This window comes from Nelumbo nucifera, chromosome 1 (genome assembly GCF_055504915.1).
Source record: "Nelumbo nucifera cultivar China Antique chromosome 1, China Antique-T2T, whole genome shotgun sequence".
Lineage (NCBI taxonomy): Eukaryota > Viridiplantae > Streptophyta > Magnoliopsida > Proteales > Nelumbonaceae > Nelumbo > Nelumbo nucifera.
In genome coordinates this window covers 129,898,490-129,925,647 of record NC_142649.1, presented here as the reverse complement: position 1 = coordinate 129,925,647, position 27,158 = coordinate 129,898,490, and the positions used below count along the sequence as shown (strand labels likewise).

Here is a 27,158-nt window from a genome sequence, read left to right as displayed (position 1 = left end):
ACTTTGTTCTCTAGCACATAAAGACCATCCACCATGTTTCCTCTACCAATCGTCCTCCCGGTAGCCAAATCCTAAAAAACACAAGAATGTGGAAGAAAGGTTACTGAGCAATTCAAGACATGAGGGATATTACTAATGGATAGCAAATTAATAGGTAACTTTGGAACATGTAGGGCATTAGATAAGGAGAGGCCAAAAGGCAAAGATATAGATCCTTGACTAGCAATGGAGGAGAAGGATCCTTCTGCTAACCTGACTTTATCTTTGCCATAGAAAAGAGAATATGTTTGAAACAAGGTTGACTTACCAGTCATGTGGTTGGATGCACCGGAATCAATAATCCATGGGGATTCTGGGTTATTAGTAGACACATGGAAAGATGAGGCAGAATTACTTGAAGAGGAGGCAAAAGAAGTAGAAGGTGTGGGTCCGGAATCAGCATTGCGGAGAGCCCTACCATATTGCTCTAAGTGGTCACGGAAGGAATTGATAATATCTTTGGGTCAGAATAAGGGAGACAACCCTGAGAAGTACTTTGATGTTCACGAGATGCTAAGTTAGCCGAAGTAAACTTCTTCTGGTATGGCTTCCTGCTTGGTTCTTGTGTTGATTTCTTACCCAATTCCTGTGCCCATTTGGTTTCCCATTCAATTCCCAATAGGTTTCACGGGTGTGCCTAGATTTTTGGCAATGAGTACACCACAATTTGTTTTTATCATGTCTTTTTCTTATTTTCCCCTTTTCTTGGTGCCCCAGTGTTACCCCTTACAGCAAGAGCAATAGTCTCCCCCTTAGGAGAGTTCATGGCAGACTTCCTACTTTCTTTAGACTGAACAAGTGCATAAACCTCTTGGACAGACGGAAGGTCCTTGCTGCCCAAAATTTGAATACGAATAGGTTAATACACGGGATTCAAACCCAGAAGGAAAGCGAACACCCTTTGTTGTGAAACTAACTTTTTGTATGCTTTAGCATCCTTTTCACATTCCCAATCAATGTTCTGATAATAGTCTAGTTCTTTCCAAACTGAAGTAAGGGCAGAATAATAAGTCGATAAGTCCCTTTCTCCCTGCTTACATGTCGAAGATTCTACTTGTAGCTAGTAAATTTTAGCATAATGTCTTTGCTCTGAATAAGTTGCTTGTGCTTGGTCCCATATTTCTTTTGCTGTCTCGGTCCACATAAAATTCTGTTTGACGGATGGTAACATGGATGTCAAAATCCAGGACATAATCATGCAATTTTCTTGGTCCCACTTATCGTATTCGACTGTACCAGCCCTGGGTTCCTTTATTTTCCCATTAATATATCTTGTTTTATCCCTGACTGTGATATACAACATCATCTCCTTAGACCATGCCAGGTAATTCCTACCATCCAGCGGGGTAATAGTCATTGGGAAACTCATGGAGTCATGACCACTACTCATTCCACCTTGATTCATGGTGGTTCTCGAAGTTGCAAAATCTTCAGTATTCATGATTTCAGTCAATACACACCCACAAAGAGAAATTCACAGCCCTCACTCTGAGTGATTGACAATCAGAACCCATTTTCAGCTTATGTAGAAGCACACTTTGACAGGTCAAATAGGTTTCCAAGGTTAACATTAAGCCATAACCATCAATATTCTGTTGTACCAGTTGGCCACTACAAGCCAATACAAGCCAATGTAAAGGTCTGTCTGAAGGAAGGTTAGATCCATCATATGGATGGTCGAACCATGCTAGATGGTTGGGCGAAATTTCAAAAATTTCATGCAACCTTCCAGGGATCGTATTCCCAGTTTTAGAAAAATTGAATTTTTCAAGGATTGTTCTTGCATTGAAATTGGACCAATTCTGAAACCAAAAAGAAGGGAGAAGTATACCTGATACGGATTCCACAAGTGTAGCTCCCAAAGTGGAAGTTCACGCCCAAACTGAATCCCAAAACCAACCTCCACTGAAGATGGTGCAGTTTAGAATGAAGCCGATTCAACAACACAACTTTCAGCAAAACTGCAATCCAACTGATTGGATCGTACAAGGGAGGTGAGCACAAAATAATTTTGATATTTTCTTGCAAAAATCAGAAATCAAAACTGATCAAGATGTTAGACAGTTTTGTATGCCCTTAGCTTCAATCATTTTGATGTACTTTTGTTATTTAGTGGAAATAAATAAAGTGCATGTTTGATTCATGTTGTTTGGTTTAATTCTGTGTAAAACCCTAAAACTGGACATTTGTAGAGACTCATGTTAGTTTTAAATGTTCACAGCCGATGGATAAGTCTGGGGAGATTTATCCTGCCAAGGCTGATACTGGTGTGCCACCAAGTGTTGGGATGGCCTGTCTCAGCCATCAGGGTAAGACCCGAGGCACATACGGCATGGGATTACTTGAATCCTTGAACCGGACCAGATTTCCAGTCTTGCCCTGGACCTTGGAGATAGATGGGCAAAACTGGAAAGTTACACCTGACCCCTAGACTCGATTATGACACTTCACTAGGTGCTGGATCAGGCTGCCTTTGATATGCCAATCAGTGAGATCCTTAGAGGGGATCAAAACCTGGGTATGTTGGGGCAGTTTGAGAATTCATCTGAGTGGGTGGTCATAGTGACAGAATCAGCCACTTTGTCGGACAAAGGGTAATGATCGGGAATGCACTCTCTCTGATGGAAACCAAACTGCCGGCAGTTGATTTCAATCGTTGGAATTTTGTTTTTGCAAAATTAATATATTTACATATATATGTACGGTTTCAAAATGTTTGCAAATGGTTTTAATTCCCGGGATCCATGTAAGAGGAGAGTGCGGCACTGTTCCTTGCAGCCGAGGGAGAGGTCCTCTCTTGTCGGGCAGTGCTTGATCATTAAGGGCTGAGAGGTTAAGTGTAAGACCATTTAGGATAATACCTGATGGGCTAATCTTGCACCTGCCCACAGTCCCTGGGTTTTTATAAGATGGCTTGGCCCAGGGACCACTTAATGTAAGTGTTGGGCCCATAGGGTTCATACGATGGACTCAAGGGGTTCATTGAGATTTTCAGTGAATTCGGCTGGGCCTTGTATTAAAGGCTGGGCCGAACCCATGTGGCTGGTGTGTAGATCAATGCTTGGGTCCCACGCCATACAAAGAAGCCCAACTGGGCAGCAGATTGGAAACTAATTAAACACTGAATACTTAATGGGCCAAAAAGCCTATTTCGAAGTGGGCTGATATGATCACCCATCAATGGGGCGAATTTGAGATTGAAGTTAGCAAAAAGGATTGGGCTCTTAGCCTTATCCACTCTTAGAGACCAAATTCAAATCAGATTTGAATCTGGTAACCTCCTGATAAGATCAGGAGTAAGCTAACTCTATCTGGGAAAGGGATTAAGATTATCCCCTATCCAAATACTGATTTGGATTGGGATAACTCCTAATTAGGAGATTTCTTAATCAAGAAGAAAAGAGAGGAGAATTTCGAATGAACCAAGAGAGGGAAATCAGATTTCGATCCAAGAGGTTCTGCTAAGCAAGAAAGGTTCCTGCGAATTGAGATTAGATCTCATTCTCTCCAGAAAAGAAAACAACTCGGCTTTTTCGTTTCTGGAAATCTCCTCCTGCCGCCGCCATCTGCATTGTTGCAAGATTTGATCTTTGCAGAAAAGAAAGTCAAGAAACCAGTTCTTGACATCAGTCTTGCAAGAAAGACTGAAAGAATTCAGTGTTTAGTACATCCAGGGGATTCTTGTGAAGGATCCAGTGTGTAGGACGCACCCTGCTGGTTCTGTTCCATCCACAGCTGTGTCATCTTCAGCCGGGACAGATCTTGGAGCATTCTTTGGGCGTGAACACCAACTTTGGGAGATACTGCTTCTCCGGATCAGGTATAATCCTCCCATTTATCTTTTGGTACAGATCTGGTTTGATTAGGGTTCAAGTAGATCCTTGAATATTGTATTCTAAATTCAGGGAATATGATTCCCAGTTGGGAGAAGGTAGGAAATTTTTGAAATTCGCCCCACCCATTCCGCAACCTTTATGGCGTCCATTAGATGGATCCTACCATTCTTTCAGTGGTATCAGAGCCACAGGTTCGAATCTTGAACCAAAAGAAAATCAGATCTGACCCTGCGCAGATGGATAGAAGGTGTTCTTTCAAGATTTGCGCAGATTGTTTTCTTTTTTTTCAAGAAACTGTTTCTTGTTAAGGGCGATTGATCTGAAATTAATTTCTATTAAATCCAAAATTTATTTGGAATTGTTCTTTATTTATTTTGATTTAATGGACTGTTCAAACCTGGAGATCGCAGTGCACTTTTAGCGCAGATGGTCTGCGCACCCTTTTTCTTTTCTATTTATTTATTTCATTCAATTCGGTCTGTAAATAATTTTTTTTTATTTTTAGACTGAATGTATAGGATTTGATCAAGAATGTAATTAATAGAAATAGGATTTCTGTTATTTTTCTTGATTAAAGAAGATGGCGGCGCTGGAGATTTGCAGATGGAGAAATCGTTTTCTGCGATTTGCAGTTTATGAAACTGCAACCCTTGTGATTAACCTCTGTTTTGCAGGTGGTGCGAATAGTCCATAATTGTTTTGTGTTTGCTAGAAATCAAAACTATTAATTTCAGATCATTCAATAATTAATTCTTGAATTGAAAATCAGTTTTGGACCATTTCGGACTATATTGGACCAAAACTGTTTGGACCAAATCTGGGTTTCGAAAGGGGCTGTTCTCAGTCCAATTGTCTCACACTTTTGTTCCAAATCTGATGTTCAATTACAGGGATTAATTCGGCCCACCTGTAAAGCCCAGTTTTAAAGGGTTAAAACTGCAAAAGCCCATTATTGTGAGATAAGCTGTATGGGCCGAACTGCTATCTGCGATTCAGCCCATACACCTAGTGGACATTAATCGTTAATGACTTGGTTTTTAAATGGGCCGTTGAATGGGCTTTACAGCAATTAATTGATTGGATCAATTCCTCCTTTACATGTGATGTTTGGATGTTTGATGTGCTGCGACCATGGGCCATAAGTACTTGGCCCGTGATGACTCGTTAGTGGCTCTTGCGCACACCATGGCTGAATGCACATCATTGCCATGGTGTCCCTGAAGGTCATTGGATGACCCCCCTCTTTGCCTGGTGGGCCCCACAACCCTGAAAAGGGATGCGTACGGAACCCCTAGCCGATTAAGGCCCACCAGAAATCTGACTTTATGAAAGTCAGTGGGAGCCACTTTGATTTGACCTAAATTAGAACTAGGCCGTAATTTTGTTCCCTCCAGCAAATATGAATGCAAGTGATAGGGAGATCCTTATGATGGACTCTCTAAAGGCCTTCCGTCATTAGCACAATGATGGGTCCATCAGTAATGAGGAAACGCACCATAAAATTGGGCTATCCATTTGCTGTTGGATCTGTTAGAGTGTTTCATAAGATGATAGGGGCGTCATAGACCGATGTGGGAGGGGCTTCACCAGAAAATGGGAACTCTCTCACGGTACCTTGGCGTAACCTGAATATGATGGGTGTGCACTCACTGACAGAAGGGTTTACCTGAAAACGGCTTTGAACCTTGTCTGACAGAGGCCAAAGGGAAACTCATTTGATGAGTGGATATGATCCGTCACAGAAAGGTGGTGGGGTTATGCAGCTGAAACAGTTGGCTTCACGCACCCCATGTGATTTCCCACATTTCCAGAGACATTTCGTCGTCTCCGTCACTGAGATAGGAGGGAAATCTCAGAGATGAACAAATGGGAATGGAACATAGATTAAAAGCCATATCTATGTAGGTAAACATGAATCAAACTAAGGTTGTGGACTAATGATTTTGCTGTTTTATCAGAAAATGGCAAACGGTCAATTTGCAAAGCTTCTAGACGATAACAAGCTTAAGGGCCCAAACTATGCCGACTGGTACAGAAATCTTATGCTGGTCCTAACTTCTGAAAAGTTAGACAAGGTAGTGAAAAATCCTGCCCCGGAACGTCCGGGTGATAGGGCTTCTGAGGCCCGTAGGAGGGACTACCAAGATTGGGAGGATAAGAACTCCCTAGCCCGCTGCTTTGTCATTGCCTCATTAGACAACTCAATACAGAGGCAGTTCGATCAGATCGAACTTGCCAAGGACATATTGGACAGTCTAAGGACAATGTATGAGGAGCAGAACCGTTCTACTCGACAGAAGGTCCTGAAATTGTTCATGACCGCGCAGATGACCAAAGGGCAGAAAGTTCATGACCATTGTCTTCGGATGATGGGATACATCAACGAACTTGAAGCTCTTGGATCCGGGCTAGATCTTGGCACGCAAGTGGATGCCATCCTAAATTCTTTGCCCTCCTCCTTCAATGCGTTCACTATGAACTACAATATGAATAAGCTGAATGTCAGCGTCCAGGAACTCAGCAATATGTTGCAGAGGGCCGAGGATTTACTCAAGAAGGATGAGCCTGTGGTTATGCTTGCTGAAGCTAACAAATCGGGCAAGAGAAAGAGAAAGGCAAAGAAGCCCCAGAAGAAGACTACCAAACCCAAGAAGCAGAAGAAGAACAAGGCATCTGATGTCTGTCACTTCTGCAAGCAGACCGACCACTGGAAGAGGAACTGTCCTACCTACCTGGAATCTAAGAAAGGTAATATCGAAACTTGTGTCATAGAAACTAATATGTTAGTTACTTCTGTGTCCTGGTGTGTTGACTCCGGGGCTTCAACTCATGCGCGTAACTCACTGCAGGGGTTCAAAGTTAGCAGAAGGCTGAGTGAAGGTGAAGTGACACTGTTCTTGGGAACAACTGCAAGTGTTGCAGCTGCGGCAATAGGAACCGTAGAATTAGTTTTTAAAGGAGTCCTTGTACTTAAAGATTGTCTTTATGTACAGAACTTGAGAAGGAATTTAATTTCTGTTTCAAAATTGTGTGCTGATGGATATACTGTTTACTTTAGTAATATGATTACTGTTAAACGGAATAATAAATTCATCGCATGCGGGGAGCTAGAGAACGGTCTCTATGTTCTGCATCCTTCTTTGGAAACTAACTTAACCGAAACTACGTCGGTCGAAAATCCCAAGAAAAGGACTCGTGATACAGTAAATCCCACGTGCCTCTGGCATTACCGACTTGGCCACATCGGTGTCGACCGAATCACAAGACTGGTAAAGGATGGTCCTTTGGATTTTCTAACCGTAGAAAATCTTCCCACTTGTGAACCTTGCCTCCAAGGTAAGATGACTAAGCGGCCATTTGACGGTAAACCTGAAAGATGTGCAGGCACACTTGACCTAATACATACTGATGTATGTGGTCCCCTGAGTGTTAGGACACGGAATCAACACGTGTACTTCATCACCTTTACAGATGATTTTTCACGATATGGTTACGTGTACCTAATGAGACATAAGTCTGAATCATTTGAAAAGTTCAAAGAGTTCAGACAGGAAGTCGAGAAACAGTTAGGGAGAGAAATTAAGGCCCTTCGATCAGATCGAGGTGGCGAGTATCTCTCTGACGAATTCAGGGACTACTTAAAGGCCAATGGGATAGTGTCACAACTAGCTCCTCCTGCTACACCTCAACTCAACGGTGTTTCAGAGAGGAGAAATAGGACCTTGTTGGACATGGTCCGGTCACTTCTCGTACGCTCAGAATTACCCACATCCTTTTGGGGATACGCATTAGAGACTGCTACCTACGTGCTGAATAGGGTTCCAACCAAATCAGTTCCGAAAACTCCATATGAGCTTTGGACCGGAAGGAAGCCAAGTGTGAGACACTTGAAGATTTGGGGTTGTCCTGCACACGTTAAAAGAACAAGTGCGGACAAGTTGGAATCTAAAACCAGCCGTTGCCTGTTTATAGGCTACCCAAAGGATTCGGTGGGTTATCTATTCTATGACCCAAGTGAGCAGAAAGTGTTCTGCAGTCGAAACGCCCGATTCTTAGAATCCGATTACATCCTGGACACCCATCGTCAGGAAATAGTTCTTGATGAGGAGAGCTCAGGAGCAGTGGGAGATGACCCACAAGTTCCAGGTAATGACCAACCTAGAAGGTCCACCCGGGTATCCAGACCACCAGTCCGATATGGTTATGACCAGGATAGTTACCTGGTGGAAGCCTTGACTAGTGAAGAGGATCCCGTGTCTTACGCGGAAGCTATGTTAGACATAGACTCCCAGAAGTGGGTGGAGGCCATGAGAGCCGAGATGGACTCAATGGAGACCAATGGAGTCTGGACTCTAGTGGATCCGCCCTCCGGGGTAAAAGCAATTGGTTGCAAATGGATCTACAAGAGGAAGAAGGGCCCCGATGGCAGGATTGAGACCTTTAAAGCTCGTTTGGTGGCGAAAGGGTATACTCAGAAAGAAGGCATCGACTATGAGGAAACCTTTTCACCGGTGGCCATGCTTAAATCCATTAGGATCCTGCTAGCTGTAGCAGCGTACCATGATTACGAGATTTGGCAAATGGATGTCAAAACAGCGTTCCTGAATGGAGATCTTAGTGAAGATATCTACATGCAGCAGCCGCAAGGCTTCATTGCTGCTGGTCAGGAACACATGGTATGTAAACTTAATAGATCCATATATGGACTTAAGCAGGCTTCTAGGAGTTGGAACATCCGTTTTGATTCTGCAGTCAAAACATTTGACTTTGAGCAGAATCCGGATGAGCCCTGTGTTTACAGGAAATCCAGTGGGGATAAGATCACCTTTTTAGTCTTGTATGTGGACGATATCCTACTCATTGGGAATGATGTAGGAATGTTGACTTCGGTCAAGGTATGGCTATCACAGCAGTTCTCCATGAAAGATCTTGGAGAAGCTTCATACATACTGGGTCTTCGACTCTATAGAGATAGATCGAAGAGGATAATTGGATTATCCCAGGCTGCTTACATTGACAAAATTGTCAAAAGATACAGCATGGAAAACTCCAAGAAAGGAAACGTTCCTTTCAGGCACGGAGTCACTCTCTCCAAGAAGATGTCTCCCAAGACTTCTGAGGAGATTGAGAGCATGAGAGACGTTCCCTATGCCTCAGCTGTGGGGAGCATCATGTATGCCATGTTGTGCACTCGCCCGGACATAGCTCAGGCGGTGAGTGTGGTAAGCAGATTCCAGGCAAACCCAGGACAGGAGCATTGGACTGCTGTGAAGAACATACTCAAATACCTTCGAAGGACGAAAGAGTTTTGTCTGGTATTCGATGGTAGTTCACTGCAAGTTCTAGGGTATACCGATGCCGATTTCCAGTCGGATCCAGATGATAGAAAGTCTACATCTGGGTATGTTTTCACGATAGGATCGTGTGCTGTTTGCTGGAAAAGCAGCAAACAGGGGTCCACTGCAGACTCCACAACCGAGGCCGAGTACATTGCCGCAAGTGAAGCTGCCAAGGAAGCCGTGTGGATGAAGAAATTCATACACGAATTGGGAGCGATTCCATCCAGCACATCACCCATCCCGTTGTTGTGTGACAACAATGGAGCGATCGCCCAAGCTAAAAAGCCTCGGGCCCACTCGAAGTCAAAGCACATCGAGAGGAAGTACCATGTACTGCGGGAGATCGTTGGTAGAGGGGACGTCCTAATTCAAAAGGTAGCATCAGCGGATAATGTGGCAGACCCATTGACTAAGCCACTGACACAGAAGGTGTTTGAGAAACACGTGGAAAGTATGGGACTCCGGCTTGTACCAGATTGGACCTAAGTGCAAGTGGGAGCTGTTAGACAGTTTTGTATGCCCTTAGCTTCAATCATTTTGATGTACTTTTGTTATTTAGTGGAAATAAATAAAGTGCATGTTTGATTCATGTTGTTTGGTTTAATTCTGTGTAAAACCCTAAAACTGGACATTTGTAGAGACTCATGTTAGTTTTAAATGTTCACAGCCGATGGATAAGTCTGGGGAGATTTATCCTGCCAAGGCTGATACTGGTGTGCCACCAAGTGTTGGGATGGCCTGTCTCAGCCATCAGGGTAAGACCCGAGGCACATACGGCATGGGATTACTTGAATCCTTGAACCGGACCAGATTTCCAGTCTTGCCCTGGACCTTGGAGATAGATGGGCAAAACTGGAAAGTTACACCTGACCCCTAGACTCGATTATGACACTTCACTAGGTGCTGGATCAGGCTGCCTTTGATATGCCAATCAGTGAGATCCTTAGAGGGGATCAAAACCTGGGTATGTTGGGGCAGTTTGAGAATTCATCTGAGTGGGTGGTCATAGTGACAGAATCAGCCACTTTGTCGGACAAAGGGTAATGATCGGGAATGCACTCTCTCTGATGGAAACCAAACTGCCGGCAGTTGATTTCAATCGTTGGAATTTTGTTTTTGCAAAATTAATATATTTACATATATATGTACGGTTTCAAAATGTTTGCAAATGGTTTTAATTCCCGGGATCCATGTAAGAGGAGAGTGCGGCACTGTTCCTTGCAGCCGAGGGAGAGGTCCTCTCTTGTCGGGCAGTGCTTGATCATTAAGGGCTGAGAGGTTAAGTGTAAGACCATTTAGGATAATACCTGATGGGCTAATCTTGCACCTGCCCACAGTCCCTGGGTTTTTATAAGATGGCTTGGCCCAGGGACCACTTAATGTAAGTGTTGGGCCCATAGGGTTCATACGATGGACTCAAGGGGTTCATTGAGATTTTCAGTGAATTCGGCTGGGCCTTGTATTAAAGGCTGGGCCGAACCCATGTGGCTGGTGTGTAGATCAATGCTTGGGTCCCACGCCATACAAAGAAGCCCAACTGGGCAGCAGATTGGAAACTAATTAAACACTGAATACTTAATGGGCCAAAAAGCCTATTTCGAAGTGGGCTGATATGATCACCCATCAATGGGGCGAATTTGAGATTGAAGTTAGCAAAAAGGATTGGGCTCTTAGCCTTATCCACTCTTAGAGACCAAATTCAAATCAGATTTGAATCTGGTAACCTCCTGATAAGATCAGGAGTAAGCTAACTCTATCTGGGAAAGGGATTAAGATTATCCCCTATCCAAATACTGATTTGGATTGGGATAACTCCTAATTAGGAGATTTCTTAATCAAGAAGAAAAGAGAGGAGAATTTCGAATGAACCAAGAGAGGGAAATCAGATTTCGATCCAAGAGGTTCTGGTAAGCAAGAAAGGTTCCTGCGAATTGAGATTAGATCTCATTCTCTCCAGAAAAGAAAACAACTCAGCTTTTTCGTTTCTGGAAATCTCCTCCTGCCGCCGCCATCTGCATTGTTGCAAGATTTGATCTTTGCAGAAAAGAAAGTCAAGAAACCAGTTCTTGACATCAGTCTTGCAAGAAAGACTGAAAGAATTCAGTGTTTAGTACATCCAGGGGATTCTTGTGAAGGATCCAGTGTGTAGGACGCACCCTGCTGGTTCTGTTCCATCCACAGCTGTGTCATCTTCAGCCGGGACAGATCTTGGAGCATTCTTTGGGCGTGAACACCAACTTTGGGAGATACTGCTTCTCCGGATCAGGTATAATCCTCCCATTTATCTTTTGGTACAGATCTGGTTTGATTAGGGTTCAAGTAGATCCTTGAATATTGTATTCTAAATTCAGGGAATATGATTCCCAGTTGGGAGAAGGTAGGAAATTTTTGAAATTCACCCCACCCATTCCGCAACCTTTATGGCGTCCATTAGATGGATCCTACCATTCTTTCACAAGATCAGTCACAAAGGTGGAGAATGAATTAGGGTTTCTAGGGCGGCAAGAGCAGAGAGAGAGAGAACTGAGAGCAGATGTGTAACTAGAACAGTTCGATCTCTCCTTACTTAAACCTTAAGGAGCATCACTCCTAATCGAATTAGGAGGTTCCTAATCCAAATCTTTATTTGGATTTGGACTCTATAAGTGGATAAGACTTATCCTCTTATCCTAATGGATACTCCATACCCTTATCCACCTCATATTCGCCCAAGTCACATGACTGCTTAAGCTGTCATGTGACCACTTGATTAATCCAATTAATCATGGGCTTTAGGCCCATTAAGTAAGTGACTCACGTCCATAGGTAGTTGCTGGCCCATTTAGGTTCATTTTGTATGGCGTGGGACCCTAACAATGACCTTGCATAAGCCCACATGGGTTCGGCCCAGCCTCTGTGAAAAGGCCTGGCCGAATTCACTGTCAAGCACAGTGAACCCCTGAGTCCATCTTCATGGGCTCTTAATGGGCCCAACATTTACAGTTAAATGATAATTGAGTCTAGCCATCCTATGAAGGCCCAAGGATAATGGACTTAAGTAAGATATACCATCAGGTAAATAGCCCTTAATGGTCTCTTACACTTAACCTCTTAGCCCATAATGATCAAACACTGCCCGACAGGGAAGGACCTCTCCCCTGGTCGAAGGTGTAGTATTGCACTCTCTGCTCGGAGGGTCCTGGGAATTAACACCTTTTGCAAACCCTTTACCTTAAAACATAATATATCTATATCATATAAATATATTTTGCAAAACAAATCTCAAACACGGTTGAAATCGACTGCCGATAGTTTTCGTTTCCATCAGAGAGAGTGCAGTCCCGGTCATTCTCTTTGTCCGACAAAGGGGCTGATCCTGTCACTATGATCACCCACTCGAGTGAATTCTCAGGCTGCCCCAACATACCCAGGTTTTGACCTCCAAAGGATTTCACTGATTAGCATATCAAAGACAGCCCCGATTTGACACCCAGTACAGTACCATAATCGAGTCTAGGGGCTAGGTGTAACTTTTCAGTTTTGCCCATCAGTCTCCAAGGTCCAGGGCGTAACTGGAAAATGGTCTGGGCTCAATGTTTCAAACAAACACACACTACATGTACTCCAGGTCCAACCCTAGCAGCTGAGACAAGCTGCCCCAACTTTTTTGGCAGCACATTAGTGTCAGCATTGGCAGAATAAACTCCCCAAGTCTATCCATCCAATAGCTGAGAACATTCTAAACTAACACGAGTCTCATAAGTGTCCAGTTTAAGGGGCAATTACACAGAAACACACCAATCATAACATGAAACAATTATGTACTTTTACTCATCTACTTTAAATGTATCAGTACATCAATCTGATTGGAGCTAAGGGCATACACTGTCTAAAACTGTCAACACTTAGACCTCTTCCAAGCCAATACAAGCCACAAAAACATCAGTGAAAGTCACTGCAGTACTCTGTCAAATTAACCAGGTCACTCATGACCTACAAAGGTTTCAAAACCTTGTAGTTTTCGGATCTACAGATCCACAAAGAAAGGTCAAACACCCCATACACCATTCAGTCAATGCAGAACTTAGCCTGTCCTTGGTCTTACTGCCAAGAACCGAGGCTACAAATAATTTGGTTTTTGCCCCTGTTCAGTCCGAGCAAATCTTTTGAAAACTGCAACCCAGAAATAATAAAAGGAAAGAAAAATAATCACTGACCTCTAAAAAAGGTTCAATCAATCATCCACAGATCTCTGATATTGTCCTCTTTTAGATTACAGTCGAGTTCTGGGTAGAGAGAGGCCAGAGTGTTCTCAGGGCTGGGACAAGTTTGTTCCTTCTATTCTCAGTTCAAGGAAGGAAGATGTGCTATGACTAGAGAACAGATTTAGAGAGCATTGTCCTGCTCTGATACCATGTGTTCAGCAAGGAGAAGAAGAACAACCAGTTTTTTATTTTAAATAGTAGGGTGACCAGATACATAATAAAAAAGGGAAAAGACTAGAATGCCCCTTTGCGGCATATAGTACAGATTACATCAGAAACAATGCTTTTTAATTTTTGAAAGGGTCGGTGGTTGTTTTTTTTTAAGGGATTAGAGGCTTAAGACAAGGTGATCCCCTCTCTCCCTTCCTCTTTACTTTAGTGGCTGAGGTCCTTAGTAAATTGATTTCAAGAGCAAGCAGTTTGTAGTTGTTTAGAGGTTGGTCTTTAGGGAGAGACAGGGTCGCGGTGACTTACCTCCAGTTTTCAGATGACATCTTAATCTCGTGTGATGGTGAGAGTAGGGAGGGGATCGAGAACTTGAAGCTTGTGGTAAGTCTGTTTGAGAAGGTGTCTAATTTGTGTGTTAATTGGAATAAAAGCTTGGTGGCTGGTATTAATTTGGAAGATGAGGAGATTAGGGGTGTGAGAGTGGAGAGTGGCCTCTTAGATATTTAGGGTTGCCTTTAGGTGGTGACCCTAGATTGACTAGTTTTTGGATTTTGGTGGTGGAAAGGGTTGAGAAAAGGTTTCTATTGGGAAGTGTTCCTAGGGAAGGTAAACCGATCCCTCCAAAAGTACAAGCTTTCTGTTGGGAAGTGTTCCTAGGGAAGGTAAACACTTGTGATGTGCTACAGAAAAGGAGGCCAAACAATTGCCTCTCTCCTCATCTGTGTGTCCTTTGTTTGGGATGTGGTAAAACTTTAACCCACTTACTATTATCTTGCTATTTTGCTTCTGGTATTTGGAATGTTGTTTGTTCTCTCTTTGGATGTAGATGGGCTCCCCCACAGGATGTGGTAAGTCTATCCAGCTCCTCTTTCCTGTGTCAACAGAAGACAAGGGGAAAGTGCATATGGAAGGCAGTGAGAGCAGTTACAGTATGGACTATATGGGAGGAAAGAAACCTAAGAATCTTTTCAGGAAAAAAGCAAAACAAAGGAGGAAGTTATTGAAGCAATAAAATTCAGAACTGCACATTGGGTGAAGACCATGGAGATATTCAGAAACTACTCCACGAATGAGATATTAAGAAATTGGGCTGAAGTAGCACAAAAAGATGTACCCAAAGTACTTGTAAGCATGGAATGGAAGCCACCAGCACTGAACAAACTAAAACTGAACTTTGATGGGAGTTCTCTTGGCAACCCAGGAAGGGCAGGCATTGGGGGTGTGTTTAGAAATCATCTGGATGTGGTGGTGGCACTCTACTCAGGACCAATAGGTTTTGGTGACTCAATACAGGCTGAATCTCTAGCCCTACTTCAAGGTCTAAAGATGACTGAGCAGATAGGAACAACAGACTTAGAAATAGAAGGAGACTCACTAGTGGTCATCACTTGGGCCAAAAACATCACATCAGTACCTTGGAAGCTCAAATTTATCTTCAGAGAAATTGACACACTTGCAAGGAAGTTCAACCTCTCAGTTTGGTTGGGTCAAACGGGATGCAAATGGGATGGCAGATACCCTAGCAAAACAAGGGGCAAATAGATCTTCATTGTACTGGGCAGAATTGTAACTGGTTGCTGGAGATTGCAGTTTATTCCTCTGCAATCTTTACCTATTGTAACTTAATTTCTCTGTTATTAATGAAAGTTTTTTGCTGATAAAAAAAAGGGTTGAGAAAAGGTTTGCTAGTTGGAAAAGGAATTACCTCTTTGGGAGGAAGAATATTTTTAATTAAATCAACTTTTGACAACCTCCCAATTTATTTTGTCAGTTTTAGGATTCATCAGGTAGTGGTTAAAAGGATTGAGAAGTTAACGAGGGACTTTCTTTGGGAACCAGGGGATGGGAAGAAAGATCATTTGTTAAGATGGGAACTAGTGGTAAAAAGGAAGGAAGGAGGTTTGGGGATTGGTAATGCGGGCCTAAAAAATCAGGCCTTGTTGAGTAAGTGGCTTTGACAGTTTCCTCTAGAAAGTGAGAAATTGTGGCATAAAGTGGTGGCAAATATTCATGGACGATCTGATCAAGGAATGGATGGGGTGCTAGTTGTCTGCGTAGAGATACTTTGGCTGCACCTTGAAATCCATTCATATTATCCTCTCTTGTTTCCTTAATTTTGTAAATTTGACTTGGCTTTTGCCAGCAAGATAAGGTTTTGGGAGGTTATCTGGGTTGGGGAAGCTTTGCTGAAAGATGCTTTCCCCTCCCTCTTTGCTCTTTCAAGCCTTAAAGACAGGCCTGCGACCGTTTTCTTTCAACATCATCCCAATTCTTTTGCGCTGAATTGGAATTTGGGTTTTACCAGAAAACTTTGAGAGTTGGAAATCCCTTATGTATCCAACTTGTTGAACATTTTGGGCTCTATTTTCTTTGATGAGGGTAGTAGAGATACCTGAGTTTGGTCCCTTAACCCTGTTGGGGCCTTTTCTTGTAAGTCCTTCATATCTCTTATTTCTAGTCCTTCCTCCCCCTTCTTTCCTGTTAAAAAGATTTGGTGTGTTTCCTTTCTCCTTATGGTCAATGTTTTTTGATGGGAGGCTGACCATGGTTGCATTAACACATGTGACATGCTTCAGAGGAAAAGACCAAAGTGGTCATTGTCCCCCAATTGGTGTGTTCTTTGTAAATTGAATGGTGAAACGACTTTTCATCTCCTAATGTCTTGTCCCTTTGTTTGTTGTATCTGGGAATGGTTCTTTTCTCTTTTTGGTTGCAGATGGTTCCCTCCTGCCAGTTTGGAAAGGTTATTTAGCCCTACTGTGTTGAGGAGCAAAAAAAGGAGGGGTAGGATCCTGTGGAGATGTGCAAGAGCAGCAGTGGTCTGGACAGTCCGGGAAGAAAGGAATTCAAGAATATTTGGGAGAAGGAGAGAAGTAAGGAGACAGTGGTTGAGGCCATTACTTTTAGGGTGGCTGATTGGGTTAAGACCTTGAAACTTTTCATGGGCTTCAAGGTGGACTTTGTCAGGAGTTGAGGGGATATAGCTAAGTCCTCTAGGAAACATAAAATTCTAGAGGTGTGGTCACCCCTAAGTGAAGGTTGGCTGAAGCTGAATTTTGATGGCAGTAGTATGGTTACCTGGATCCCTCAGGGATTGGAGGAATACTTAGAGAATAGAGATGGGGAAGGAGCTATTTGTGCATGTTTTCAGGCCCAATTGATCTGGGTGATTCAGTCAGGGAAGAATTCCTTGCTGCTCTAGGGGGGGATTGAGAAAGCCAAGGAAATGGGAGCCGATAGGCTGATCATTGAAAGACTTGAAAATAGTTGTGGGATGGTTGAAAAACGGAGTGACGTGGCAGCTGAGAAATGAGTTCAGGCAATTTAAATGGCTTGTAAAAGATATGAATATCCAAGTTAGATGGGTCAGACGTTCTGCTAACAGCTTGGCAGACAGCCTTTCCAAGCAGGGGGTTCAAAGACGACATGTTTCGGGCACATTCGTAATCTCAGTGGGGGGTTAATTATGTAATAGGTTTGTTTTTCTCACAACTTGTATTTTGTTGTTCCTCCCTATTAATAAAATTTATTTCTGTTCTGTTGATAAAAAAATGTTTTTTAATCATTTGACTAGACTACTTTCCCTTTTCTTCTTTGTAAACCTTAGAGGCTTGCCCGGCCTAATTCAACCAGATGTGGAGGAGATAAAGCTGGTATCTGAACCATGCTTGAAAAAAGTTGCTTGGAACTGTTCTAATAGTTAATAATGGATAGCTGGATGTAAGAGTTGAAGTGGTTGGATTTCTAAGACATTCTTGTATTGTATATTTGTATTAAACACTAATATAACCTTGAGCTGAGTTGTAACATATCCATTTTCTTCTATTGTTGTTTGACATTTTTGTTGACCGTAAATGCTAAATTAACCAAATTGCTATAAATACTGTATTTTTTTCCATATACATGAGCAAGCAATGGCCCCACCTTGCCATTAAAAGAGTAATTTTAGTGGAAGTTTATTTTTGGAAACAAATAACTTTATTGTTCAAGTTGAGATAGAAATGGTCCTTCTGAAAAGCATGTATGCCATGGATGATCACAATGGTTCACTGAAGAATTTCATTTGAATAATAGCTTTGGAAACAACAGTATCTTACATGAAATTGTTTTGGAGTTTGCCTACTAATGGTCCCTTAAAAGTGATTTCAGCAGCCGTTTCAAAGACACCTCAACATTCTCTTATGCTATCTGCATTGAAACTCCAATTATACACTATAAGAAATAAATTCTTTGCTCTCTAGAAACTTCATTCAAGATATTTACTATAAACTCTATTTGTCGATTAAGATATGGCATAGGGATTCAGGAATTGTTTATCTTGTGTTTATCTTTTGCATATGGACTGGTATGGTGATGTTGGAAATGCAATGTGCAGTGTCTGGCATGATACAGCAATTCCATTTAAAGAAGTTATTCAACAATTTGAAAGTTGGATTGCCCATCATCGCTTGTGGGAAAGGGAACTGGGAGGACCTCTTCACCGTGCTGCATTTGTAACTTGGTTGGTTGGTCACCATGTATAAATATATATGTTCTGTTCTTATATGAACTTTTGTGTTTAAATGTCTTGAACATCTTTGGAAAATGTTTTACAAGTGTTGGTAATTCCATGTGAATGTGTCTAATAATGTTGTGAATTGCCTAGGGAGAATGTGTTGCCATCAGCTCATCGTGGCTTGAATCCTGTTACCATTGTGTACGCAGATTCTGTTTTGAATGGAACATTAGATGGTTCCTAAATTTATAAATTGTTATAATCATTATGCAAATCAATGCTAGGAAATATTAATACCAAAGAATCTGGATGGTGATGCTCCTTTTTTATTATTTTTTTTCTAAGCCCAGAATTTGTTCTTAGCTTGTTGTATTACTGAAGCATTCCCCCAGATCCATTTTCTGATAACGACACTTAAAACATTTTCAAGTAGAAAGGGTAGGAAGTAAAAGGAATACAGTATGTCAAAGAAAGAAAAATCTACTGTAGAATATATAGGAATCGCATGATTCATTTTGATAGAGAAAATGGAAAAGCATTAAGCCTGTAAAGCTAATTATAGTAATGTTGTCATTCAAATTTAGTTGAATGATATCATTGTGTGGCAGCACTGACTAGACATTGTTTTGCTGATTTAATCTTTCTGTTGTGTATATTAGTGGTAACTGGGATTTTAAGACAAAGGTCCCCCAACAATGCAAAGTGTCAAGTATGAGATTGCCACCGTATTTCATGGAGTGGATCAATTTAAAGGACATCTATCTCAATTTTTACCAGAGGAGGGTAAGCACTCGTTGACAAAATTTACTTTCTGCACTTGTTTGTTTTGAATCTTTTTTCCAGTAAATGGCTGCAAGGAATTTGAAATAATGGCCTAATTCCCAGTAACAGGACCTTTGGATCTTTAATACCTACGGCCTATAGGTATTCTATGGTTGATGTTTCCACTTTTTTAATGGATGCCAGGCCCCAGGAATGATGACCATGATGAAGGAACTTGGGATTCCATTGCTAGGAAGCCACCATCTTGGGATTGATGATACCAAGAATATTACAAGAGTGCTGCAACACATGCTTGCTGATGGTGCAATTTTGCAAATTACTGCAAGGAGGAGAGCTGATTCTCTTGAAAATGTTGAGTTTCTTTTCAAGAACCGGATCAGATAACTGCTTGGCTGAATCTATGTTGTCATGTATAATAGTAACAGAGTTCTTTGCTTGTGAATTTTGGTGTGTCTGTCACCTTTCTACCCCACCCAAGAAGGAAAAAGAAAACAAAGAGATCGTTCTTTTCCATTTGGGTTGTATAGGTGATCCATTAAGCTACAACACTAAGAAAGTTTATATGCTTAGTTGCTTTTTGTTTCGTCGATTTAGGCTGTGTTTGGTTTGATGGAAAAAGTGGAGAAAGGAAGGAAAATGTAAGGAAACCTTTACAAACATTGTATAGACTTCCCAATGTTTCCCTTTCCCTACCTTTTCCTTCAAACAAGCCATAGTCTTAGAGTTCGGTACATGGGAATACAAAATATTACTATTAAGAATCTCGGGATATACCATTTTCCCTCTTTTCTTTTAATTTAATGAAGCCGGATGCTTTGCCAACAATATCATGCATTGAAATCGACTATAGTTACATTTTAGTTAATGTCAAGTACTGTTGTAGGTCCGTTAGTTGCTTCACTGTTGCTAAAAAGCATGGCAATTCCAGGTACTATGTGGCATTCGGTAGTGTGTATATTGTGGATGGGACCAAAATAGCATGGACAGGGATGGGTCATATCCCAATATATCGTCTGCAATATTTTCTCATGGATGGTTCATACTATGTTGTGGATAGTTTGTGGGAAGGTTTCAGTGTAACACACTTGTGTTATATTGGTATAATTATTCTCATTTTATTTAATCTTTTAATAAATTTTAAAATTTTAATATTTTATCAATAAAATAATAATGTTTAATGTTAATTCTAGCACAAGTTTGATAGTTCTTTTCAACTCTTTTTTATTATTTAAATATTAATTTTTAATATTTTTATCAATAAAATAACATTTAAAATATTAGTTTTTTATTTTTTAATATTTAAAGTAATATTTTTAATTATTTAAAAAATATAATTGTTGTCTACATATTGATGTTTTTTTTTTCAATTTATTTACCATATAAAATAAAAAAATTAGACATTTATGATCGACTTTGTAAATTTCCCATAAAATGTATATGAGATACATGGAATTAAAAAGTATTGTATGGGCTAGTCCACGTCACAATTACATAATGCCACTGTGGGTGTAGACTGATTCGATCTTCACAATCCATCAACAGTTCAGAACAGTTGTTGACTTATCATATAGTGTGGATTGGTTCTCGTCACAGGGTGTCGTGTGGACCAGTCCACACTCACCAATTTCTCATGCACACTACTAAACACCCCCTAAATTGTTCAAGATTTAGGTCTTATGTTCTTGTAAGCTACAAGGAACCTGGTTCGCTATTTAACCCTGTGTTCTATGACAACCAAATTTTCCGTCCAAAAATAATGCAATTGATTAGGTGACTATGATAATCTCTGTTAGCTTATCATGTTAACAACCTACAACTCAATTCAGTAATACCATAACTATGAGATCTTGGGATTAGTAGATCCAAACTCTAGAGCTCCACTGCTTAACATGAAAAAGGAGGTACAGCAGGTTGGAACTAGGAACCATGCTAGGTCATTTAATAATATCCATTATCTAGACTCCCATGATCCACAAGGCATGAGCTGCAAGCTGGAATATAGTTAAACCAGTACGTATATTGTTAAAATTGAGATTGATCAGGACGAACCAAAGCTGAAAGATCCGAGTTTAGCACCGATTAAGCCAACAAATGAACTGTCGTGTTTTTTCACAATGCATGTGATTAAACAAGCTTTCTTAATAGCTAATGCTTAATATTCAAAATAACGATACACCCCGATACCGCGGAACCGTATTATTGAAATGTATCGGAAGTCAAAAGATATAATACGTATAGAAATTTTGAAGTTTGCTTAATAGCCATATAAAGGGATGTATATAATGAGTGTTCTCTATATCTAGACATAAATTGCATAATATCTCTCTTGACCTTTGCTTTTATACGTTCTGTATGGAACTTCTGGTTATGGATAGTGTGATTAGATGGAAGCATTCGACTGAAGACGCTGGGAGGGGGGGGGGGGGGGGGGGGTTGAGGGAGGGGGTCGGATGGGCTACTGAAGACACTAGGATTTCATACAACCTTTTTTTTTTAATTTTTAAATTTCATGCTCAAGTTCAACTTGTTTGCTAATGGAAAGAACGACATTGAAGTAGTCGGGGGGGGGGGGTGTTGAGTTGCTCAATGGGATTTTGGTTTCAATTGAATCAAGAATTCGTGTTCTTTTTTCAGATTTATGTGGGGTTTATGGGCGAATCAACACTTGGATGGGACAAAATTGCCCCTTTTAACAATGATTTTTATCGCTAAAATTGTTATTATCTTATTTACATAGGAAATAGAAGAATATGGGTAAATTTACTTACCCAAGTAATTATTACCAGAAATACTTACCTGGGTAAGTGCATTTATCCGTACAAGTAACTTACCGAAAAGTGAACGGAGCCTAAGATTTTAAGGTTCACAATATTGCAACGTATCTGTTTGTATCGGTCGATATGTATTGTTTCAATAAGAATCTGATACGCAGAACGTGTATAAATCATACGTTATGTTTCTTTTCGTATGTATCGGCCGATACGAGCCCGTATTTTTAGTTTTACATAAATTTTCACTTTCTTAATGAGTGACAAGTTTTTATTAATAAATGCTAGAATTAATTATTAAAATTTATATACTAATAAATATTAAGATTAATTATATTGGTTTTTGAAAATTGACATTTACATTTTAGTTATTCCATCATTTTTTCAACTATTACTAATTGTGTCCCGATATGTCACACTTTATATAAACCATTAAATTATGGTTTTTTACATTTAAATGACTTATTTACAATCATATAAAATTTGTCGATATAGTTAGTAATATATTTTTTTAAGATTTATTTGAATTTTTTACCATATTTATGTGTATCTTGATCTTTTGTCCGTATCCATACATATCCAAAGTGTATCCCGATACGTCTCTTAAAATTGTTTTTCCGATACACCTCGTGTTTCTGATACTTTGAACCTTGTAAGTTTTATTTGATGTCTCCTAATTTGGTATCTATGGAAAAAACTCATCTTGTGATAGGGCCTCATTGGTATGTGATACAAGATCTCATGCATTGGAACCTATGATTAGGGTATGGATTTGAGTCTTAGTATGACTGCTTTTGGAAACAATGCAAATGGAGTGTAAATCCCAGTTCAGGGTAAATTTGCACTTTGGTTCACTTTTGCCTATGTTTGGCAACATTACATTTATGCATTGACAAATGACAGAAAACATATTTTCCAATGCATATTTACGTTGATAATAAGATGTAAAAGTACATCAATAAAAAAGAAGTAAATTTGCATTCAAGTGGGCTTTTGATAAAAAAAAGGCATATGTTTTATTGAAATTCATGTTTGCATCCATTACTGCTAAAAATATGTTTGGTAAAAAGGTAAATTTGTCAGTGCAAAACTAACCCAACTTTGCAATTTATATGGACCATTTTACACTACATATTTACATTCACACTTATTTGCATCGTTTCCAAACACAGCCTATGGAACATTTTCTTTTCCAAGTAAATCCCCTAATATAGGAAAGAGTGAAAAAGTGACTTCATTTGTTGTGGAATAAAAAACCTTTGTATCTTAATGTGTGCATTTGATTTATTTGGAGCAATTAGAGCATGATCCACTTTTTGGGGAATATGAATCAAAGCCATAGCACTTAGAAGATTCAAGCTATGCAAGCTACTCCAATGCCCAAATGAAAACATGCAAATATATGGTTGATTTCATTTTTGAAGCTGAATTTTGGTCCAATTAATCTTATTACTTTACCTGCTGAGTGGTGAATTTGTCTTCTTTGAATTGCTAAGCGTGTATACAAGCCTAGTACAGTAATTACAAGGATAAAAACCATTCAGGTTATTTCAACCATAGTTATCTATAGGGGTGGATTCGAGCCGAGCCGAGCCAAATAGTACTAGGCTCGAGCTCGGCTTGAGACTATTCTACAAGGCTCGAGCTCGAGCTCGAGCTCGGTTCGAGCTAAAACCTTGAGCTCGAGTCAAAAGTTCATAAGCTCAAGCTCGGCTCGGTTCGACTCGTTTTATATTTTATAAAAATATTTAGAAAAAATATTTTATAAAAATAAAAATCATATATATATTTTATTTTATATTTAAAAAATTAAGAATTATAATATTTTTATTATATATATTATTTTCTATAATTTTATTATATATAAATATATATTCAAACTGGCTCGCGAGCCTTACGAGTCGAGCTCTAATAGGCTCGAGCTCGGCTCATTTAATAATCGAGCCACTATATTGGGCTCGAGCTCGAGCTCGAGCTTGACTGAAACTGAGCCGAGTCAAGCTCGATCTCGTTGCCACCCCTAGTTATCTAGATCAAGTAAAAAGTAAAAGTAATGTTCAAAGAACTGGACTGGGCATAGAATTGAAAAAATAAGAGAGGCTCACAGGTCGGAATTTCAAAATTGTGATGACATGACATAAATATATATATATATATATATATATATATATATTGCGGGTTAATATTATATTTAACATATTTTACAGATATTAGGGGTCAAGTCCCTTTAGTCACATTTTCTTTAAAAAACATGTTTATTAAAGTAATATATACATTAAAGAGGTATAAATACATGGATTAGTGATAACAAGATAATATACACAATTAAAAGGTTATGGTTTAAGTCTTGCCATTGACGTTTTGAAACTTCTAGTCATTTGGTGACTAGATGGTTTTATAAAATCGGGACTGGTTTATTGGTTTTTAGACTAAACTAGTTGGCTAGTTGGTTTCGGTTAATTTTTCATGATTTACAAGTTGCATCATATGACCAAACCGATCAATGTCTTGGGTCATGGTTTAATCGATCTGATTGGCCGGAATCCTGCTCAGATTTCTAAACAATGAGAAAAACCATGAATACCTTGTTCAGGGATGGATTTGGGCTAGTATTTGGAAATTGCAGTCCTCCAATGAAGCGTTTCTATTTGAATTGCTAGAATGAGTTGTTTTAGTATAATATCACACTAGTGGAGGGGCCCTGCTTCGTAGGGCTGGAATGGAACTATCGACTCGTTGATCCATTGACCCAGTCCTTGGCAAAAAACCGTTGAATCAGTCAATGATCCATTGACCCGAGCGGTCGAACCATCAGCCTGTTGACCAATTCAATGGTTTTTGGCCATTATTTATTTATTTTTTAATTAGGAATCATCCAGACAACCGATTCCATTTTATCCTAATCTCGGGTCCTAGCAAAAAATCGTTGAATCGATCAATGACCCATTGACCCGGGCAGTCATATCATTGACCCATTCAATGGTTTTTGGTATTTTTTTTAACTTTTTTTGTCAGAATGGGCCATCTGTTTGAATCGAACAGTCAAACCATCGACCTGAAAACCGGTGGCCAGAATGGTTCTTTTTTTAGGTCGTATGAGTCACACACTTGAATGACATAACATATATAATGGACCTCACACACTCAATTTTTTGCCTGTAATTTTTGTTGTTAGAACGGGTCATCCATTTTTTTTTTAAATTTTTAATTGGGAACCATCCAGGCAACCAGTTTTGTTTTACCCCAATCCCGGTCCCTGGCCAAAAACCGTTGAATCAGCCAATGACCCATTGGCCCGAGTGGTCAAACTGTCAACCCGTTGATCCATACAATGGTTTATGGCCGTTTTTTTAAATTTTTAAATTTTTGTTGTCAGAACAGGCCGCCCGTTCAAACCAGACAGTCGAACCATTGACCCGAAAATCAGTGGCTAGAACGGTTCCATTTTTGGGTCGTATGAGTCACATGCTCAAATGACATAACACCATGGTTTTTAAGACTGACTTGGAGATCGAACCGGTCAGGGGTCTGGTTACCAGTCGAACGGTCGATTCGTTCTGACAAAAAAAATAAAAAATAAAAAAATGGTCAAAACCGTTCAAACAGTTCAATGTTCGATATCTAGTTATTAACAATATTTATAATAACTATTATATATTTATATAATTAGATAATTATATATATCTAATTATCTAACAATATTTAAATGATTATACATGTCTAACAATGTTTATATAATTAGATAATTATATATATCTAGTTATCTTATCTAATTATATATAACAATATTTATATATCTAACAATATTTAGGAAATGGGTTGTGGGTTGCTTTCACGTGGGAATCTACTTGCACGAGTAGATTCCATTTCCTGCACGGAGAGAGCACCCTTATCCTATTAATATAGATAGATAGATAGATAGATAGATAGATAGATAGATAGATAGATAGATAGATAGACTAGTAATTAAGCACATGCGTTGCATGTGATAAATTGTTCTTCATATTAATTACTTGAATTTTAGATATATCATAGTTAAGATAGAAATTTAAAATTAACAAAAGTAACAATATGATTAAAAATAAATAAACTTAAATTTTTGTACCAAATAACAATTCTTCTTCTTCTTCTTCTTCTTCTTCTTATTATTATTATTAAATTTTGTGTTCCATTTCTATCATAAATAAAAATAATTTTTATTTTAACAATTATTGTCATTTAATATGATGAATATATAACATTTGAAATGTTCTCAAATGTTTTTCACAAAATTTTGTACGTTTTCATTTTTGCTGTTTTATATATTTTTTAAATATTTATTATTCAATTATGACATCATGGGTTTCTTAGAAAAGTTGGATCATTGACTCACCATCTAGATAAGAAAATAACTTTGCTTTCGGATTAATTTTAAATTAGGGAAAATTATAATCAAAACCGGTTGTACATTTAAAATTAGACTACAGGTTAGTCTAGAAATCAACAAAACTCTAACAACTAGCTCTACATTTTGAATTATAAAACCCCCGCCATGTCATCAGAGGCTTATGTGGTTATTGCCAACATGGGACTCTTAATCCATGTTGGACACAACAAAAAGCTTATACTGAAATTGCCCTTTAATGTTGGGTGATTGGAAAATAAGAAAATGGTTTTTAGTTTCTCTAGATCCTCTCTCTCTCTCTCTCTCAGTCATCTCTCTTTGCTCAATGACTATGTGATTTGAAAATAAATAAAAAATGATTTTCGGTTTCTGTATATATGTTCTCTCTATCAATTTCTCTCATTTTCTCTCTACCTATCATTTTCCCTCAATCCCTCTCAATCTATTGTTCTCCCTTAGTTTCTCTCACACTTCTATTGTTCTTTTTTTTTTTTTATTTTCTTACACACTTATATAGTATTAATCAAACCATATAAAAGAACATGAGACTAACTTGGTGTAGTTCAAAAATCATTACACCAATTTGATAAAAATTCACAAGAAACTCTTGGCTATAAAATTTACACCAACTTGATAGAAATTTATAACTTGATTGTACAAGTGGTTGGTCCCTCTAGTTTTTTTATACGGTATGATTAATATTATAGATGCTTGTAAGAAAAACAAAAAAATGAGAGAGATAGCGGGAGAAAGACTGAGGGAGAACAATAGAGATTAAGGGAGAAGGAGATATTAACCGAGAGAGGAAGAGTGAGGAAGAAGAATGAGAGAGAGAGAGAGAGAGAGAGAGAGGTTTTGATTTGGCTACATACCAAAGCTGAGAGAGTGGGAGATTAAGAGATGATTGCGAGAGTGAGAGAGGAGGGAGGGAGGTCGAGAGATAGAGGGAGTGGGAGAGAAACTGAAAACCTATTTTCAGTATAGGGTTTTATTTTGTGTCCAACATGGATTAAGAGTCCTATGTTGTCAATAGCCACAAAAGCCTTTGATGACATAGCAAGGGCTTTTATAATTTGAAATGTAAAGCTGGTTGTTAGAGCTT

At 39.5% G+C, this 27,158-nt stretch overlaps 1 protein-coding gene across 2 annotated transcripts in view; it reads left to right on the top strand.

Moving 5' to 3' along the window:
- LOC104589075 (Polynucleotidyl transferase, ribonuclease H-like superfamily protein) overlaps window positions 1-19,702 on the top strand; it is a 36,525-nt gene extending 16,823 nt beyond the window's left edge. Inside the window, exons 5-7 of one of the 2 annotated variants that reach the window (XM_010247260.3) lie at window positions 18,002-18,127; window positions 18,781-18,904; window positions 19,088-19,702. In XM_010247260.3, the coding sequence (XP_010245562.1) occupies window positions 18,002-18,127; window positions 18,781-18,904; window positions 19,088-19,288 (451 nt within the window). In that variant the 3' untranslated portion in view covers window positions 19,289-19,702. The remainder of the gene's footprint in view (window positions 1-18,001; window positions 18,128-18,780; window positions 18,905-19,087) is intronic. The other variant, XM_010247262.3, reaches the window with a different exon arrangement.
- Window positions 19,703-27,158: the final 7,456 nt, after the last annotated feature.